The following is a 21,910-nucleotide window of genomic DNA, read 5'->3' on the forward strand; positions in this document are numbered from 1 at the left end:
AAGGGCAGAGAAAGACCCCAAGAGGAGCAGCAGGGGGGCTGACAGTGATTGCAAAGGAGAAAGAGGATTAGACCTTTGACCTACACTATAACGTGACTAAGTGTGTACACACACATACACATACTTACATATACATATGCACATGCACACACACACACACACTGAATACTATTTTATATTGTTATGAACTGAGACCCTCTGAGCATTAAGGAAAAAATAGATATTTCAGACCCTTCTTAGAAGATATCTCAGAGATAACTCAGTCCAAACCTTGCATTTTTCAAATGAACAAACTGCTACTCAGAAAAGGCTGCTGCCCCAGATGTTAGGCTAGAAGGTGCGGTTTGGAGAATGGTGCAGATACCAAAGGCTTCCTGCCTTCTAGGCCAGAACCAGCAAAGCAGCAAAGGGCATACGTTCTTCACCTATCTCTGAAGCTGGCTGGAGCTGCCTTTGATTTTCCCAGGCATTGCTTGATCAAGGTGGGAACAGGTGGGGAAGATTGCTCCCTCACCCAGTACCCTGCTGCTCCCCTGGGAGAGCTGTCATTCCTTTGAATGGACGTTTTAAATAACCATCAGGATTTGGTTTTGATTTTTAAGCTAAGAGCTGTGGAGTCTGGCAGACAGTGAGGTTTTCTTTTGGCAGACACATACACGTGCTTCTGTTTTGTATGTCTGATGTTGAAAAGCAGTCCATGGCTGAGGTCCGTTTTTTTCATTATCAGACGCTTGACATTTGTACTGGATTCTGAATCCCAACCTCACAGAGGATGCCTTTGTTAACACTGGAGCTCTTTGCCCTCCTTCACTCCCCCTCATCTCCACCCACTGCCCCCAGTCCTACACTGAGGCATAAGGGGGCAGGAGTTCCTCCAACATTCTTAAACCCCCTATAGAAAATGCAGACCTTTGCTGAGTGGTAAAGCACTCCCTATCACAAATATATGTGGGCTTTGCTTCTTTTGTTACCGTTTTTTTGGCGGCCAGAGGAGTGCTATTTCATCTCTAAATGTGTTTTGCATTCACAGAAGGGTCGGTGGGCTCAGTGTGGCATTTGTCACAAGGTTCTGAGTGGCGGCCCATCCCTTTTCCCACCTCTGTGACAGGCTGCCCTGCAGCCACAATCTGGCCTCCCAAGCTGGGTGTCCTATGCACACTGCAGAGCAGGACATGCAATGCCAGGCACCGGAGTGTTGCACAAGGCTGGTCCCAGGACATAAAATAACAGGTGGCAGGGAAAGCCATCAAAGGATTAGGAGGACACACTGAGTGTGCCTGGTGGGATTTTCATTGTAAAGCAGGGCAGCAGAGAACAAGGGACATACCCATCACTCCTGGGAAGCTCAACATTCCTGTTTGCCCTTAATGGCCTGAATATTAATATTTCAACTTTCCCAAGGGTCCATTTTCAATCAAATATTTTCCCTGATCTTGGCTTTATTTATAATTTTCCTTTTGTTATGTATATTCTTATAGTGATCCAAGGTCATAATAACAATAATAATAGCAAACGTTTATTAAGAGTCAGGTACTGCTCTAAGCTTATTAGCTGGTTGAATCCCCTCAACACGCTGATGAGGATACCATAGACTGTTCTCAAACAACAGAAATTATTTTTTACAGTTCTGGAACTGAGAAGTCCAAGACCAAGGTGCTGGCTGATCTGGTTTCTGGGGGGAGCTCTTCCTGCCATGCGGAAGGCTGCCTTCATGTGGGCTTCATGTGGCAGGGAGAGCAAGCAAGCTCTCTGGGGTCCTTTATTTTATCAAGATGCTAATCCGGCAGAATCAGGACTCTGTCCTTACAACCTCATTTAACTGCAGTTATTTCCTTACAGGTCCTATCCCCAAATACAGTCACATCATACAGTAGGCTTCAAAGTATGAATTTGAAGGACACACAATTCAGTTCATAGCAAGTAGGTATTGTTACTATCCCTATTTTTAGGAGATGAAATTGGGCCATAGAGAGGTAAGACGTTTACCCAAGGTCATTGAAATATTAAATAGACGATTCAGAATGCAAGTCATGGTTTTCCTGATTCAAATACTCAGGTCTCTAACCCCTACATTATGTTGTTTCTATGTGTTATAGATATATGCATGTATAGAAATACACACACATGCATATGTAACGAAATATTGTACACAGTTCAATTCAGTAACAAGTCTCATGCCTCCACTAGTCAGTCGTTGAGATGAAAAATTCTCCCAACAGAAAAGATGTTGACAACAAAGAAATTTTTTCCTTGTGGGAGACAAGATCCTACCCTAAGTGGTTGTGTGTTGAGGATCATGACACCAAAGAGGATAGCATGAATATACTCAGAATTTGACCTGGAAAGGATCCTGAACCAGAATAAGAAGTCAGGGCTTCTAGTTCAGAGCTCTATCTACTGCCTGAGGCTTAATGAAGTTCCAGAAGACAGACAGATATACATACACACATACACATACATACATGATGTGATTAGATTTCTACCCTGACTCACAACGTCCCACATGATGTGGCCACAGCCAGTTCTCCAGCTTTATCTGCTCTTCCCTTTTCCTCATCACACCCAACACCCTCAAGCCCACCTTCCTTTCCTCAGATCTTTACAGCTTGTTTCTGCTTCTTGGTGCTTACTATAAAATAAGTAAGTCGTGGGGATGAAAATTAGAGCATAGGGAATATAGTCAATAATTTGAAGTATCTTTGTATGATGACAGAGGGTAATTATGCTACTGCAGTAAGCATCTCATAATGTAGATTGTATTCAATGTATATAATTAAAATTACTATGTTGTATACCTAAAACCAGTGTAATATTGTATATCAACTATACTTCAATAAAAAAGGTAATAAAAAATTAGAATGGAAAAATAAACTGTGGTATGTATTATATGTGTAGTTATATATAATTGTATGTACAATTATATCCTTAATATAATTATGCATTATATATGTTTGTATATAATAATTATATGATATATTACATACTATAATAATATATAAATACATGAGAATACTACACAGCAATGAAAATAAACTAATAACTACCATATGCAAGAGAATAAATAAATCTCATGAACCTAAAGTTCAGCAAAAATGCCACACAGAAAAGGACATACTGAATGTGCTCAGTTATAAAAATTCAAAAACTAGCAAAAGCAATCTAGGATATTAGAAGTCAAGACAGAGATTACCTTGGGAAGGAGGGGCAGGAGTGACTACATCGGTCTTATTCTATTTCTTTATCTAGGTGGCACTTAGATGGTATGTTCACTTAGTGAAAATTCACTTACCTGTGCATTTGTGATTTGTGAATTTTTCTATATTATGTTATTATAACTCAATACATACATTTATTTTTAAAAAGAAGTAGAAACAATCTTACATTACACTGTTAAAATTATGTAAAAACTTGTACCTGTGCACATAGGAATCAATTAAAATGCAATTTCAGATATTAAAATTGATTTTTCCCTTTCTCTTTCAAAATATATTTGAATTGCTACATAACTTGCATAATTTAAAAACATAAACAAACACCAAAACTTAAGTCCAGATTATCTTCTGCAATTAGAGAGCCTCCAGTTGTCCAGGAATTTCAATATTTTGGAATCAATCTTCAGAATTCACTATTTGTGGCTCCCACATGAACACCAAATTCAAGATTGCTTGTGCTCCAGTTTACATAAGCAGAAAGGGGCTGAAACAATACTTCCCATCTTCTCTCCAGTTCTTCTTTGCATGTAAGCAGACACTTCTTTCTGTCCTTTCCAGTCTGATTTTCAGACCATATATATATATAATATTATATATATATGTACTGCCAGAATTGTTTCTGCTCTGAGTCATTTAGTTTGCCATTCCAGCACTCTAGTTCTTTAGTAAAATTTATCTCAACTTAGAAATTACAATGTTTTAACTTTTCCAACATAGAGTTTCCCCTCACTTGAGCCCCAAAATATGTCTTTCAACTGTTTCTTTTGTCCAAGGTGGTTAACACAAGCAATATTTGATTTCTTATGTGTTATTAAATGGTTAGAATTGGTGGGGTGGGGAAGGCAAGGGCACCTTTTTACATTAGAATGCTCATAATTTCTTCTTGATCTATCATTACTCCTAACATAAGTAAGTAACGCATATTGTAATCCAGTGACCCCTTATGAAATAAATTGTGAACTTCCCTTTACTATGCTAAAGCAGAGAACTTTTAAAAGGTAAAATGCCTCTGAGATTAACTTCTATTTGGAGCATGGACTGGCCTAATGGAAAACTTGAACATTTTAACAGCTCAAATTCCAACACTCATTCCTCTGAGTGTTGGTCCTAATGGACCAAACAGAATTGAGGTCCTAATGGTTCAGCAAATAAAAAATTGGAGGAAAAAATCAAGTTCAGAAGATTTAAATTTATCCTCTTGACTAAGCAAAAGTGTACCAAGGGACTTCCTTAATTTCCCCAAAATTTCCTGGAGATTAACAGTGCAATCATCATGTAATTATCAAAGAAGCCCTGTTTGTCCTTGTGGAGCCGAGTCCTATAAACTGGAGGCTCAGTGGGCAGCCTTGGCCAGGAGTAATGCCTGAAAGTGGAGGTCACACTAGGGGCATCAGATAGATTTTGTGCTGGGGCTCCATGTATAATATACAGATGTGATCACAGATTTGCCAGAATTGCACTGAATCTTCCACATGAAATTTGTTCAAGCTCCCTTTTGTTCCCAAATAGACTAATTCTCTTAATAATAATTCACCTTTTGGGACGGAGTATTGCCTTTTTGATTGTCACCTTATCTCTTGAACAATACCTAAACTTTTGTTCTGTTTCACATCACATCCTATGTACTTTAATGTGAACTCAGACCACACTTGTCAGTAGAAAGCAGGGCTGCAGAAGACCCATCTTGGCTACTCTGTGACTGTGTCAAGACCAGCCATGCCTCATTGGTATTTAGGCTTTACTTTCAATCCCACAATCCCACTCCCACAACCTGCGTTCACCAAGTATTTCCCACCTGACAGAAGTCATTCACTTGCCGCACATAACCAGCCACATCATCATTGGATTTAAAGATCTTCCAAACTTTCCTTTTTGCCTTCTGTGTTCCTGGGATCCTTTCCAGTTCATAGCCATCAAGGAGTGGTCTGTCAGGGGAGCTGCCACGATGATGTCCAGTTGGCCAGTGTAGATCAGAACCTGAAATGAAATCGAGCCATGGGCAAAAGCAGAATTCAGCAGGTGTAGCCAGTGAATCTATCTAGGTATAGACAGTGCACTTGTAAGAGAAAAGGTAACATGAGGTTCTCTGATACAGTGCTCAGAGAGGTCAGCCCAGAAGATCGGAGGGGACAGTTTTCTTCCAGTTATCCGCTAATACCAACAATCTGAAATAAACTCAAGCCTTGTCTTAACCATTGCATTCTTCTGAAAGTTTGATTCCTCATAGGCATCTGTATAGGGCCGCTCTCGGTTGCAAAAGCATTTGTGTGTATTATCCAGTGATATTGCTCATCTCTATGGCCATGTTAAAGAAGAAGATTGTGGTTACATTTCAGTGGAACTGAGGAATACTGAACCCAAGGATTTTCATGAAGCCTGCATTTCATTAACTTTCCTTTCAGGCTCTGCAGTAGTTGACAAACTCGGGGGTTTGCTAGTCCATATTGCTCTCTGCTCCCGCATGGATTTTACATTGATTTTACAGCGGCAACTACAATTTTTTGAGGCAGAAAAACAGATGCAGATTTGTTTCTTTCTGTGGTCAACTATGTCTGCTGTGCCACTTCCAAGACCTCCTTTTCTTAAGTATGATGGCCACTTGCCAGCAGTGAGAAATGTCCTTTCTTCTTAGAACACATTTTTTTTTTTTGCCAAGTTGATGGATATTATAAAAGAAATGATGGTGAGGCAACTTTCATCTTTTCTCCCCCACATAAGTTCAGTTTGCTTGGAAATGATTTCAGGTAATACCCGATGCTGCTGAAGCTGTGAAACCCCTGGAGATAGTGTAAGATGGTACTATTCTTCAGGAAATCAGTGATCCATTTTTAACGAAGAGATTGTAAAATGGTGAGACACTGTCCCAGTAAACCTAGTTTGTAGAATTAAGTCTATGAAAATAAGCCCAAAGAAATAAAAAAATCACATAACTATAGTCATTGAATCCTATTATAAAGGAAAACTTGAACCCAATCTAAAAGTTCCATAATTAATGAGTGGTTAAATAAACAATGATGCAGACATTCTATGGGATAGTGCAAAGCCATTTAAAATGTTTGGCTGAACCATGGAGAAAACTATAAAATGCTTATCATATAATGTTAAGTATGAAAACTTAAGTTGGATATGTATCACAGTTATGAATGTATAAAATAGACATACGTAAGTGGAATGAAAACTCTAAAAAATGAATACAGTTGATTAATTTGGGTGATAGGAATCTGAGTAATTTCCTTCTTTGTTTTCTACTGTTCTTAGCCTATTTTTATGCAACTAATGTGGTATTAATTCTCATAAGGTATTGCCACTAGACCCCTAACAAAGAGGTTTTCCCTAACTCCATGCCACTTTGATCTACTTGGAAGCTCTGGTTTGGCTCAAGTGAAGACCTTTGGTTGAATCTTCAAATTGGATATAAAATGTTTCACTGCATATGTTTCCGTCTCTGTCTTCCTGGTGCAGGCTTCTTAAAAGGCTTACACTTAATTAAAAAGCCCAAGATTTTTACACACTCCAAATCCTCAAGCAGCAGTGGGCCAGGATTCAGCCTAAGATGAAAGAGCCCAGGGCCTCTGTGGCAGGATCACGGGGTCTTTCATGTTACTCAGTCACCGTCACCACCTCCAATATCCTAAGCAGAAACCCAAACGGAAAAATGCTGATCGATTTAAAGCCTCTTTAAAAAAACTCAGCTGTAATAATAAAAATTCACATTGTTTATAAAAGAAATTGCCTCTAAGACCCTGAGTGCTTATGGCCCATACAAAACTCCGAGGCTGTTTTGCCAACAGTATGGAAACAATTACATATGATCTGTACCAGTGAACAAGGCTTAAATACTTCACCATTCTAGGAAGGCCTGATTATAGCTGATTAGTGAAGATAATCATCTCTAAAGTAATTCCTTTTTGGGAATTCAACAAAAGGATGCTGATTAACTAGCAAATACATAAGTCTATCTGGCCATTTCCTCCCATGACCACTAAATGAAGCTTGCATCTTTCTGAGTATCTCTCATAGCTACCTTACTATCATCAGTATATTTTGAAATCAATTCAAATTTTTCATCTTTCAGGGATGAAAATCCACATATCACAGCAAAAACAAGCTTATTCGTACACTATTTGAGTACATGTCTGTTGAATTGAAATGAAGCCCACCCCTAGCTGTTTCCCTTGTTATTCAAGAGCATCTTAAGCAAGAACACTAACTCTCTGGAATGAGGCAGGGAAGGGCTGAAGTGCCTGTGATGTGCAGACCTACTTTTGGAGGCAGATGGAAGCCCTTTCCTTGAAAAGTAAAGAAAACATTTTTTAACCTCTAAAGGGCACTTAAGTCAAATGCAACCCAAAAAAGAAATCAGACTAATGATCAAGTCATTTTCAGAGCTGGCATTTAAGGCTGTAAGCATTAAATGTAAGAATTTCAGGCTTTTATTTTTATCTAAATGTCACATTGACTCTTGTCACCTCAGCAGGACTATCCCAGTTGCCTCTAGTGCTGGGTGAGTGGGCGAGATATCCTCAGATCCAGTGACAGTGAGCTGAGAAGCCAGGTGGGTATAGGAGTGGGTGGGCCTGAAGCCCAAAGGCACATGTTGGCTCCCACATCCTGACAGAAAAATTCCAGGACAATACCTAAGCCCTGACAGGTTGGCAGATTATGAAGAATCTGGACACATTTGCCACTCTTCTTCCTGGTAAGGTGACCGACTGCCCCCGTTTGCCCTAGACAGAGGAGTTTCTCAGGATGCAGGACTTTCAAGCTAAAACTGGGCCAGTCTGGGGCAAACCTCCCTCTGAGGCTTGTTGGTAGTTTAAGCAACAAGGACTAAAAGCAAAGAGGAGACAGAAATGAATGCAGCTCTTAGCCACTCTTGCCTTGCTAGTAGTGACTTCAACAAAACAAGGTACAAGGACCAGACTGGTTGAAGTTTGTTTCTAGGGACACACCAGACAGCACCCTGAATACTCGGGTGCCTCACTGTCCTTTCCGGTCAGCTGTGAGGCCTCAGTTAAGCAGCAAGGACACCCCTTTTAGGGAATTTTCTTTTCTTTTACTTCTTAGAGGCCTGACTGGCTAGCTCATTGAAATTGATGGTTATGGGAAGACATGGGAAAATACTTATTAAAAAATCAATGTAAAACCGTCCTCTATAATTACTACCTTTTAAAAAGGTGCTTCAAACTTGGAAAAAGAATACATCCAAACTCTAGCATTTAAGGTGGTCAAAGTATGAATGATTTGTTTTAATTTGAGTATTTCTAGGGTTTTTTTTTTGGATAAATAGGTCATTGCTTTTATAATGAAAAAATAAAATAAAAATAAAAATAACACTAGGAGGTTGGGAACCTCTGTTTGGCAAAAATGGGTCTTTATTGAAGAATAATTTGTGCTAACTCAAAAACTTCCAGCTTTCAAGTTTTCTTAACAACTAGGTAAAAATATAACTTTAGTTTGTTTATAGGTGATCTTAAAAACTCACTCCAGAATTGAAGCATTTACAAGAGATAGCCTTAGATGATTTGGATGACTAGCATCTTTTATTATTTCTTTTGATGAAAGGCAGAGATGAGAAAAGCATTTTTATTATGTTCTCTTTACTTTTCAAAGTGCTTTCATGTATATATGGCTTTATTCTCATCCGCTTCATGATGTTGGGACAAGAAGTATTACAACACCTGCCTCCATCTGACCGTTACGGAAATTGTGACACAGCAAGGTGCCAGAATGTGTCCTGGATCCCAGACTTCCAAGCTTTTACCGGGAAACTTAAGAAAGGAGCTAAATTCCTTCAACCCATAATCATTTGTTGACTCCCTACAAGTAAATGTTTAGTGCCATCAAAGCCTCTGGAAACAGTTGGCCGAGCATGAGACATAGTTCCCTTCTCCAGTTCAGAAACAGTCTGGGTCTGTTTGTCCAGCTCCAGTGGCATCTCTCAGTCATTCCTCACTTTGGCTCTATGGACCAGGGTGTGTGCAAGGGTGTCATCCGGCTGGTGATAGATGTCTCACTGCGGTCGTAGGGAGTGGCCTTGATTGAGCAGCTGTGGAATGGCTTGGGCACCTCGGGAATGGGGACTCTGAGCACTCACTTCCATCCATAGCCCTTGCACTGCACCTGCACCCCAAATGCTTTATCAGCTCTTGCAGGCTACAGTCAGTTGCACTCTTTAGTCTGTCTGTAATGCTGTCCAGTGATCATCTGCTGTTTGGATTTGCTCAGGAGAGAGGAGAGATCCACTCTCCTCTCTCCTGATAACAGTGCTGCCTTCCCCTCCATGGACACGGCCCCAGCTGAGGCTACCAATACCAGTGTCCTACCTCCTCTGTGCAAGAGGTGAGCATGTGACCTAAACGAGGGCACCCAAATACTCTTTCTCTAGAATTCGAGTTGTGGGCAGAGTTTGACTACACGGTTTCTCTGATGAGTCTACCCATTAGTTTTGCTATCTGGATCCCCAGAATTTTCCCTGGTCTCTATCTTTCCTCACTCCAGTTCTTCAGTTTTTCCATAAACTCTGTGACCTACCATGTCTTCCAATCAATTGCTTTCATGCTTCAAGTAACCAGAGTTGTTTCTGTTGCTAAAAGAAATCCAAACTTATATACCCTCAAACCAGTGCCATGCACACCCCAGCACATGGTACCCAGGAGCTCAGGACCCATGGCTTAACCTCCATGAGCTTTGGTTCTCTTTTCTGGACATGAAAATGCTAAGACCTATATCTCATTGTAGTGAGAATAAATGAGATAATCTTTACAGAGTTCCTAGCATAAGACCTGACACAAATCAGGAGCTCAGTGTCAGTTCCTCCTCTTTCAGGTGGGTTGATTATGTGATAATGTCTAGAAAGACTCAGCAAAACACTTCTTCTACAATAGCCCTTCAGGATTTGTGGAAGTTCTTTTCATGTCAAATGCTTGGTTGCTGATCTCACTCTTTCAGACAAAGGCCTGCAGTAGGAGGAAATCCAGCCAGGATAAACCTGAACTCTATGTATTCAAATGCCTGAAATAACATGCCTTTCACTAGCAATTTACACACAGTGGGCATGGTAGCTCAGCAGGCTTTCCTTGGTAATCAGAGCCACAAATTAATAAATTATTCCTGTAAAGGAAATTTTAGTTTTGAAGCATAGGATTCAACATTACAAGGAATTTCCCCATACTTAAATTCTAGAAAAGTATGGCAAAGAATGTAGCATTTACAAGGACATTTTTGAATAATAACAGAACTCTCTCATTCTCATGTTACAGAAACTGTGCTAAACATTTTCTCTCCCTGATTTCACAACACCCCCAGAAGGCAGGTGGTTTTTAAATCACATTTTTAAGAACAAGGAGACAAAGGTGCAGGTTGATGAGCCAACTGGTGCCAGAGATTCAAGTTCAGATCTGCCTGAGTCCAAAGAGTGTGCTTCGAACCCCTCTTCCCACACCGCCTCACTGCCTCAGTTACTACCCCAAAAAAGAACGCATTGTAATTCTACATGTGTAATTCCACATACAAGGAGCAAACGTAAAGGCAAGTGTGACTCTTTGGAAAGAAGGATACATGTTTATAGTTAGGAGCACAGGCTCTCTGGTTGGGTTTGAATCCTAGCTCTGCCACTTACTGGGAAGATTGTTTCCATTATGTTACTCAGCCTGTCTAGAGCTCAGCTTTCTCATCTGTAAAATGCATAGAAGAGAAACATACATGGAGAGTCACTGGGAGAATCACATAACATACTGCATGTAAAGAAAGCTCTCTGCATGCTAGGCACATAGTAAACTTTCAGCTCAACACAGCTATCCAATAACTCCACAATTTCCAAGTGAGATGTTACCTATGACTTACGATTGTGAGTTAAGGCTGTAAGAGAATTCTGACACAACTTCACTAGGTCATCAATTTAACAAAACAAACAGCAGGAGCTTGTAAGAGTACTGTGACTGTGACATTTGCGGACAGAAGCCTTAAGGTCCAGTGCTGCAGGCCTGTGCTTACTGAATGACCTTGGATATGTCTCCTCACTCTGAGCTTTCATTTTCTCCTCTCTGAAGTGAAATATCTATATCCTAAAGATATTAGGAGGACCCAATGGGATATGAGATGTAAATATGCCCTGTAACCTGTTTTTGTTACTCTTTATCAAGAATAATCTGAAACATCAATGTCTACAGTGGAGTGTACAGGTTTGAAACTGGCTGCTTGAGCCTGGATTCAGCTGGCAAATAAATTAAATATTCATTTAGTCTACATGATATTGTTGTGATGGTTGTTTTTTGCAATTAGATACCAGCATTTAGATTCTGGGAGACCTGACCAGGCTGCCCCTGTATGTCCACTTGGCCACAAGGAGCTGACACTGGGCGGTAGCTGTCCCCCTTAGACCCAGCCCCACCCCTTCCCTAGTGTCCCCCCACCCCAGGTGCAAGGGCAACTGTGATCTAGTCAATGCTTATGCTATTGTTTATCTTAGAAGAGAAAAGTATTTCTCTGTATCCATGTCTTTGTCATGGGTGAAAAAGAAAGATCAATAGGTCTTAATTCAACTCTGTTTGTTTATTTCACTTCCTTCCTGGATCCACAGGCAGCTGAGTTTCACTTCAGGGAAGGGCAAGGAAAGGGAAGCAACCTTTTGTCTGAGTCAGAGAAAAGAGTGCATGCTCACTTATATATATGGAGTGTGCTTTGTTTGTTTGTTTGTTTTATCTGCTCACATAAACTCGCTACCCATCCTACAGTGAATATGGAGAGCCGGAGGACCGGGGCACCCAGGGAACAGATACAAAAAGAAGTAACCTCTGCCACTCGAATGTCCAGAATTTTTTTTTTAACTTTTCAAAACAAGCAATCAGAAGAAGAAAGGCAAGTTTACCCTTTCATCCTCTAAATTTTCCCTAAAAGAGGTGTCAACAAAAGTCAGTTTCAATTAAATCTTTCTAAAAATCTAGTCATTTTAACATTTCCAACCATAAACTTTCCAGGTTCTAGATATATACAAATTGACATTTTTCCCCCATGGATTTAACTCTCTCAGTAAGAAAACCTTTCCCTAGCAAAGACCTAATGAACAGAGTGAAGAGATGATGATTAACCCTTATTTTACATTGTGTGTGCCTCTGAAAGATAAATATTTTCCCAGAAGATATCAAGCAAACAACTGTGTTAGCCAAGTAGACCAGGTCACCTGCAGACTCGAAAAGATCCTGTGCCCCTGCAACTCTAATCCTGACTTCAGTAAGTCGGGGGGCACCACATGATGCTCGGAGGGGAAAGAAAGACATCGGAGCTTTTACTGGTGCCTGCACAATAATACTTGAAAGAAGGGATTTGGGGCAGAAATGTATATAAACACACATTTTGACATATTTTCATTGTTGCTAGTACAAAAGCCTAAGACTAAAAGTAAATCACGTGAGGCCACTTACTGATCTAAATGTTAACATCTTTAAAAATCCAAACTGAAACATACATGTTCCTGACAGAAAACACAAAGCTTTGCTTCTCTATTTCCCTGATTACTCCCCTACTTATTAGGAAAATTACTGAAATGGCACAGAAGGAGGCTCTGGTCTCTTGGCACAACAGGAAAGCAAACTGTGCTTTTCTGAGAAGGCTGGGTTTCTGTTGTTGCATTTTTAGATGAAAGATTTATGCTTATATTTTGGCCCATTTACAATCCAGCATAATACTTTGCAGACAAAGTTATGCTCTTTTCCCAATGATCTAGTGACCTTAATCTCTAACATTTTGTGGTTTCCTGTTTGGGGAAACGATTGAACAGCAGTCTAAGCTATTCCAGGCTGTGCAGTGTTCCCAGTTGGCCACTATCTGTCTCTTACTTTTGAATGTTCTCCTGTTCACTAATAAAAAATTTTTTTTTCTTTTTAAAAGAAGCTCTCCCTACAGATGCTAAATCAATGAAACTCCTACAAAGCAGCCCTCCACACTTCCTCTTCTAACTGCCTTACTTATCATTCTTCTATTACAAACTCCAACATTGCAGGGAGTTCCTCCTGCCTAAAGCAGTTAGTATGACCCACCAGTGCCTTTCTCCTGAACTGAAGAGAATTAATTTCACAAATATCCAGCTCAGCACAGGGTAATTCCCAAGGGTTTTCCAAATGCTCAGATGCAAATGAAAAACTGAATTTTAGTCGTGGAGTATAACGGTCAAGCAGTGTTCCTGATGGGAGGCGGAGCTGCTGCCCCGTCACCAACCATGCCCCGGCCCCAGCCGCCCATGGCTTGCACTTTTGGCTGCACTTCTTCCCGGTGACTTTGCAGGGATGTCGGGTGTAATGCTCAGGGAGCCCAAGTCCCCCGGGTCTGTCTGAAGAAGGGAGTGGTAGGAAAAATACACAACCACTGAATGCAACAGTAGTCACTTCTGCAACCAAGTTGTTCTCCAAAAGGGACATATTTTGCTTCCAAGTTTAAGGAAAAGGGAGGACAAAGAAAGAGGGGAAATGAACTTAGAATAAATACCCCCATGTGCCTGTCATTCCCCTACCAGCTGGTTTTGCCAAGACGAGTAAAGAAAGATGAGAGTAGAGCAACTGGTTTGAATGAATGTCCAGAGATTATACAAATAATGTCTTTCAGCCAAAGAAAATTATTCCTGCTTTCTTGCAAGTTGACTCTAAATAATTTAGTTGCTTTTAGAGGGGAACAAGAAGCAAAGCCAACTTGAAAAGGAACCAGCAAACCATCCCAGCAACCCAGGGATCTTTGGAAAAAAACAAAAAGTTTAACTACCTAGAACAATAATAATGACCCAGAATAATATCTTTTTCCTTCAGTTGGAATAGAAAAATTCTGGGGGGCCACTCTAGGGGGTCCTTTGGTCTGCTTTTGGTTTTGGAGTCTGCTCTCATAGCCCTTTCCTGATCCCTTCACTTCTTTAGAGTCTCCTCTGACTGTTGTCAATAACTGGGTTAATGTGCAAGTGCAAGTGCCCCAGACGCAGGCCCACCCACCCCCAGACAGGCCCCTCCAGAAAGGAATGTCCTCCCTGCTAGTCAGAACATCAGCTTCAAGGTCACACCAAGGGTAATCTCCAAAGACTGCCACATGCTTGCCATGGTTATTACCCTGCTAAATGGTGCTCCAAGGAGCCAATTTCTTTCTCTTTCCACCTTGTTAAATGGACTTAATTAACAAGTATACATTTGTACACATCCAACCAACAAGAAATAGTCCTATGGAGCAAACAAAAATTGCTGCAATTTGTAATAGTTATTCCTATAGCTATTGACCCCCACAAAATACAGTAGGCATTAGCCACATTTGGCTAGTAAGCACATGAAATGTGGCTAGTCCAAACTGAGATATGCTATAAGCCTCAGATATACTGGATTGTGAATTTGGTACAAGAAGAGAATTTAAACAATCTCAACAATTTTTTAATATTGATCGCATGTTGATATGACAACATATACCAGCTTAAAGAAAATGTTATTAAAATTAATTTCATCTATTTCTCTTTATAATTTTTAATGTGCCTCAAAAATGTTAAATTATATATATATGTGGCTTACATTATATTTCTATTGGACAGCAGCCTTGGGTTTGATATAAGCTACAAAGAGAATTGGTACCTTTGTCAACCACTGCCATATGACAGACTTAACTTACAAGGACAGCCACTCTTAGAAGAGCAATTTGCAGTTCATGAAGCTGGATTAAGGAAACTGAAAACATTTAATGTAGAGGAGTGTAAAATGTTCCTACAGCCTCAATTACAGGCCTATCTTCTTTTATTGTGCTTTACTTTATTGCATTTTTTTTTACAAATTGTTAGGTTTGTGCAACCCTGCATCGAACAAGTCTACCAGCCCCATTTTTCCAACAGCATTTGCTTACTTCATGTCTCTGTCACATTTTAGTAATTCTTGCAACACTTCAAACTTTTTTATTATTATTATAATGATGACCTGTGATCATTTATCTTTGGTGTTACTATTGTAATTATTTTGGTGAGTCACAAACTGCGCCCATAGAAGATGGCAAACTTCATAAATGTGGTGTGTGATCTGACTGCTCCATTGACCAGCTGTTCCCCCATCTCTCCCCTTCTCCTGGGGACTCTCTGTTCCCTGAGACACAACAATACTGAAATTAGTCCAATTAATACCCTACAATGGCCTCTAAGTATTTGAGTGAAAGAAAAGGTCACACATCTCTCACTTTACATCAAAATCTATGAATGATTAAGCTTAGTGGGGAAGATAGGCCACAAGGTAGGTCTCTTGCACCAGTTAGCCAAGGTGTGAATGAAAAGGAAAAGTTATTGAAGGAAATTAAAAGTGCTGATCCAGTGAACCCATGAATGATAGGAAAGTGAAATAGCCTTATTGCTGGTATGAAGAAGGTTTTAGTGGTCTAGACAGAAGATCAAGCCAGCCACAGCATTCCCTTAAGCCAAAGCCTAATTCAGAGCAAGACTCTCTCTTCAATTCTGTGAAGGCTGAGAAAGTCAAGAAAGTTAGGGAAGAAAAGTTTGAAGCTAGCAGAGGTTGGTTTATGAGGTTTAAGGAAAGAAGCCATCTTCACAACATCAAAGTACAAGGCGAAGCAGTAACTGCTAATATAAAAGCTGCAGCAACTTATCCAGATCTAGCTAAGAACATTAATAAAGGTGATTAAAGAACAGGTTTTCATATAGATGAAACAGCCCTCTGTTGGAAGACACATCATTTGGGTTTTCATAGCTGGAGAGGAGAAGTCAATGCCTAGCTTCAAAGCTTCAAAGGATGGGCTGGCATCTCTTATTAGGGCCTAATGTAGCTGGTGACCTTAAGTTGAGCTAATGCTCATTTACCATTCCAAAATTCCTAGGGCCCTTAAGAATTATGCTAAATCTACTCTGCCTGTGCTGAGTAGACCAACAAAGTCTGGATAATAGCACATCTGTTTACAACATGGTTTACTTTATATTTTAGGCTCACTGTTGAGACCTACAGCTGAGAGAAAAAAGATTCCTTTCAAATACTACTGCTCATGACAATACATCTGATCACCCAAGAGCTCTGATGGGGATGTACAAGATTAATGTTGTTTTCATGCCTACTAACACAAAATCCATTCTGCAGCCCATGGATCAAGGAGCAATTTTGACTTTCAAGTCAAGAAATACATTTGGTAAGGTTTTAGCTGTCCTAAATAGCAATTATTTTGTTGGATCATGGCAAAGTAAGTTGAAAACTTTCTGGAAAGGATTTGCCATTCTAGATGCCCTTCAGGACATTCATGATTCATGGAGAGAGGTTAAGATATCAACATTAACAGTTTGGAAGAAGTTGATTATAACCCTTGTGGATGACTTTTGAGGAGTTTAAGACTTCAGTGGAGGAAGCACCACTGATGTGGTGGAAATAGCGAGAGAACTAGATTTAGAAGAGGAGCCTGAAGATGTGACTGAATTGCTGCAATCTCATGGTAAAACTTAAATGAATGAGGAGTTGCTTCAATGGATGAGCAGAGAAAATGGTTTCTTGAGATGGAATCTACTCCAGGTGAAGATGCTACGAAGATTGTTGAAATTAGCACAATATTACATAAACTTAGTACATCAGGCAGCAGGAGGGTTTAGAGGATTGATTCTAATTTTGAGAGAAGTTTTATTGTGTGCAGAACACTATGAAATAGTATCACATACTATAGAGAAATTGTTTGTGAAAGGAAGAGTCAGTCAATGTGGTCAACTTCATTGTCTTATTTTAAGAAATTGCCAAAGCCAGCCCAAACTTCAGCAACCACCACCCTGATCAGTCAGCAGCCATCACTGTAAGGCAAAACCCTCAAACCACAGAACGATCATGACTCACTGAAAGCTCAGATGATGGTTAGCATTTCTTGGCAAAAAAGTATTTTTTAATTAATGTATGCATGTTGTTTTCTCACACAGAAAGACTTTGCACACTTAGTAGACTACGATATAGTGGAAACATAACTTTTATGTGTACTGGGAAATGAGAAATTCACTTGACTCATTTTATGGTGCTATCACTTTATTGAGGAGGTCTGGAACTGCACCCACAGTATCTTCAGGGTCTGCCTGCATCACAGAAATACATAGGAGCTGTAGGAAAACCTCTTGCCATTAAATCTCCTTGCCAGAAACCTGCTCCCTGACATTAGCACCATCATTCAAGTTAAAAAAATAATAGCATTGCCATAAAATTGAGTGGATTCACCAAGGATTTTGAAGGAAAAAACAGTAAAGCTGAGTCTCTGCCATATGCAGTGTTACTGCTGCCCTACCATCCCTTCTGCCCAGGCAGGATGGGGAAATGACCCAGAGGGCCAGCAGAGAGCAGAGTGGCCTTCTTACACAAGAAATGCCAGAAACCTGCACAAGGCATCAACTTAGAGGTGTTTGGAAGCTCCCAAAGGAATAGGTACAGTGGAAAGGGAGGCCCTAGAGTGTCCAGTGAGTAGAGCATTCAGCAAAATGTAGTCCACTTTGGATTCTGGCTGGTCTTTGAGATGTGTTGACCCATTGGCTTCTTTAATAGCTTGCCTTCCAGCTTGAGAAATCTCTATTTATCAGTGAATGAGGATCACTTTGCCTTTCTCTTAGGAGAGGACTGAAAATGACAGTAAGTAGGCATGTACCCAAAGAGCCAGGAAAGCCACGTCTACAAGTCTGATTCCACCTGCTGTTATCAGTCCCCAGGGGAGTAGCAAAGTTAGAGGTTTCCACTAGGCTGATGTCCTCAGGAAAGAAGGCAAGTATCTGGTTGTAAAGCTATTTTTCCTTACTAAATTAAAAAAAAAAAAAGAAGAAGTCTGATCAACACTCTGTGCTCTTTATGTTTTCATCTACATGGGAAAACCTGGTGTCAGTCAGGTGCAAGATTCTGTGCCCCATATTGTCAATAGTGATACTTAGCTTGCAATTAGTTGTTTTGGTGCTTTTTTCCTTCCCTAAACACAAATTCCCCTTGTTTGGTAAAGTAAAGAATGCTTTTACCTTTTCTTTCCAGAGAATGTCAAATAGGCTCAAAAGCATTGTGCAAATCACTGTAACAAATAAGGGGCCTGTCAGGAGGTTGAAGAAAGAAACATGGATATTCAGTGTGAAAAGAGCAGAAGGAGATAAGAAAATCAAGACAGAGGAGGTTAGGGCTCCTGCTCAGAGCTTTTTTTTTTCTTCTTTCAGAAAACTTGGTTGCAGGTTCTGGCTTTCATTCAGCCACATATCATTCAGCACAGGGTTCCTTTCTGGATGCAATGTTGACTGTCACCCAGTGACCAGACTTGGGAGTTTCTCATAATAAGCAAGTAGATGGCACAGACTGACCCACAGCAGAGACATGTTTGAATAACTTCTACGATGCAGCCAGGCAAGTCCAGTGAAGAAAAGCCCATAGGAAGAGCCCAAGAGGTTGTGACTGTGGCTTCCTCAGGCAGTGTGAAGTGTGTGAATGCTCATCTTCCTTTTGGACTAATAGACCAGGGCCAACTGCCACTGAATTCAGGCATCCATACTCTGATGCAAGAAGAAACTGCAGTGGAAAGAGCACCAGACTTGCAGTCAGACCCTGTAGCAAAGGACTCAAATGATGATGACATGATTAGAAAAACCAAAACCAAAACCAAACACTGGCTTGGCATTGTCTCTATCACATCTGATATGTGACTAACACACAGACCACATAAGCACCACAGTACCAATCCATCTATTAAACATTAGCAAAGCTTAATTTTTATACTTCTTTTTTTTTAAAATAAAAACGTAAAGCTTTACTATTTTCCTCCCATGCTCCAAGGGTCCCACACTTCCACAGTCCAGTCTTTTGAACATTTGTGTCACTGTTCTGCATCTCCTGTTATACATGGTGCGAGGGATAAAGACTGAGAAGCTCCTGCAGCAGGAGGCATTTACTGTACAAGAAATATCCCTTATTGCATCCAGAAAGGAATACTCCCCACCACTCTTTCCTTATTCATCTTTTCGAAGTCAAGTCAAGGATGCAATGGCTTGTGCTTCAGGGCAGTTGAATTTCTGAGCAATGGATTTAAATATGCATTGCTTAGCTAACTGATTTTGGTATTGCCACTTATCTTTCTCCTCATACCGTCCTCATGGTGCCACATTTAGGGGAGTCCAGATTAAACTCTATTGTTGCCAAGAATCACAAATGTGCCTTCTAATGTTTTGAGCACGAGGTACCTTCAAACAAGAAAATAAAGCCCTTGTAAAATGATGATGATGCTCACCAAGCACAGTAAATTAAAACAAGCCAGTTCATAAAGCAGAATATGCTATCCAATGGCTTAAAGGAATAAATAAGAGAAAATAAAAATACACACTGGCTCTCATTTGAATGTGTCATCCCAACATAAATTTAAAGAACAAACAAGGTGACAAAAGCACACAAGTGTGGGTGAAATCAAAGTCTGTTTCACGATTTATGAGTATCCTCTTTTCTATTTAGTCACTGAAATTCTTAAATATATAAGAAGCCAAGGAATAGGCTTCATTAAAAAAAATGATACTACTCTTGCACTTGGATAACTGAAGCAGATAAAATGAATTCACAAGGAACTCTGTAGTATAAACTGGTATTCAGATGTATACTACATTTATTTGCCTGTAAAGTGGCAGTTGCTTATCTATAGGCTTTGACTGCAGAAAACAGATGTCCCAGGATTAGCTTCTCTCTTCAGTTATGCTTCAGTGGGAGCTCCTGCCTCCTCCTGGAGTTTTTTTTGTAGAACGGCTCTGGCATTCCCTTCATCCTTCAAAGTGTTTGGAAGGAAAGTGATCGCCTCAGCTTAGAGTCAGCAGTGCCAGCCTTTTCCCATCATGGTTTGATGGAAGCTTAGAATCCAAGTAAGCAGTTGAAGAATCAGACCCATTTAAGTGTTAAATTTTTCTTGGTATTTTAGACACTTATCACATCTAGTTTCCTGGACACTAGTACCATTGACATTTTGCCATCAGAAGATGTTATTAAGGAAAATGTCACAAGCAATTAAAATGACCGTTAAAATGAGTTAGATTTACTAGAAATATTTACCTTTCAAACTTCTAAATCACATCCATTAATCAAGAACTTCCCATTTCTAAATGAAGATCTTTTTGATAGCCTAGGATAAGTAAATAAAACTCAAACGACCTGGGTGTTAAGATTTCAGTCTGGTGGTGAAGCTGGGGAACATTAAGATCCTGAATTCTGAAGATGCAATTAGTTGAAATTTAATGAGCTGCAGAATGATAAGTGACAGGGAAATGTAACTTTATACTTACAATTTCCTGATTAGATGAACTTTTATACAGAGCAAACTAAGCCCTACCCCAGGGCAATTTAACCTTTAAAAAGCACAAGCATGTGAAAGTAAGAATAGGCATTTGGAGACGGTACCTCCTAAAACTGCAGTGGCCTCCAGATAACTTAGCTACAGCAGTGACCTCAAATCCAAGGACAAAGTCTTGCTTTGGATCCAAATGGCCTCTATGTATGGATGTATGGAGCTGTAGCTCATATTTGTTGAAGTAATGTTTTACACAGGAAATACATTACACACACACACACACACACACACACACACTCACATTCTCTGTCATGTACACTAAAGTCTTTGAAAATATAGCTGCTATATTTTTCAGAAGGCAAAAATGATAATGAGACAGAGAAAGAGAAGTTGAAAACATATTCAGAATCTTTAGCAAGAATCATTACAAGAGCATAACTCTTTATCAGAAAGGACTAAGGATCAGGGGACCTCTATAAAGAGTAGGGATTCAAAGCCAATAGCTCTTATGGATATGGGATACATTTCTTAGATCCTAGAGATGCGCTGTCCATCCCCTACACATTTTATTATTTTCAAAAATCAGGATACATGTTACATCAATCAATGTATGAGCATGTTTGTTGTTTTTTTAAAAAGCTGCTTAAAAGAGAGGGGTACATGATATACATACACAATATACATCACTCACAGTTAGAGTGGTAAATTATTTGCACTTAATAAGATTGAATATAAGTTTATTGTGAAAGCAGTTTATGGTATAAATAAACAAACCATTTCTCTTTCTGCCATCTTGCCCTTCTTTCCTTTCTCTCTCCTCCCTTCCTTCCAAGTTTATTGCACACTACTATGTGCTAGTTGCTGTGCTAGGCAATTAAATCCAAACCTTTGGTGGAGTGGGCCATGACTAGGTATGTTTTAAAAGCTCTAATGAAAATGAGCAATGTGGACCACAGCTGAAGTAGAAGGGCAGTTTCAGCATGGGAGAAAAAGGGAAAATTAAAGCAAGCAAAATGTATTAAGCAAAACCTACTCTCTGTCAAAATTTTTATCATTTCCTTTGTTCCCATGACAATTCTTTCATGATTAAAGCTTATTGGATGCCTACTATGTGCCAGGCACTGTACTAGGCCCTGAGTATGAAATGGTAAACACAAATGCTCTTACAAAGCTTACTGTCTATGAGATAGATGGAATTTTACAGATGAGGAAGTAAACAGGAAGATTCAAATTCCAGGCAGCTTGGCTTCTGGCTCTGAACACACTCGAAAACTACTGTCAGGGAGGTAAATTTGCTGTTCACCAATGGGAATATACAGCCAGGTAGAAAAAGATTATTTTAACTACCTGCTATTTTGGATTATGTAATTAATATCTACCAGTGAGGAAAATTGATGGACTTCTCTGTGAAAGTACATCAGAGTCTTTGCCCCCACCGT

At 39.9% G+C, this 21,910-nt stretch overlaps 1 protein-coding gene across 1 annotated transcript in view; it reads right to left on the reverse strand.

Moving 5' to 3' along the window:
• The window catches only part of CPVL (carboxypeptidase vitellogenic like), a 130,550-nt gene that overhangs the window by 26,008 nt on the left and 82,632 nt on the right, over nt 1-21,910 (reverse strand). The window contains 2 exon segments of the mRNA XM_036897475.2: nt 5,008-5,093; nt 5,096-5,189. Of these exon segments, the coding sequence (XP_036753370.2) occupies nt 5,008-5,093; nt 5,096-5,189 (180 nt within the window).

The sequence above is a fragment of the Manis pentadactyla genome, chromosome 7 (genome assembly GCF_030020395.1).
Source record: "Manis pentadactyla isolate mManPen7 chromosome 7, mManPen7.hap1, whole genome shotgun sequence".
NCBI lineage: Eukaryota > Metazoa > Chordata > Mammalia > Pholidota > Manidae > Manis > Manis pentadactyla.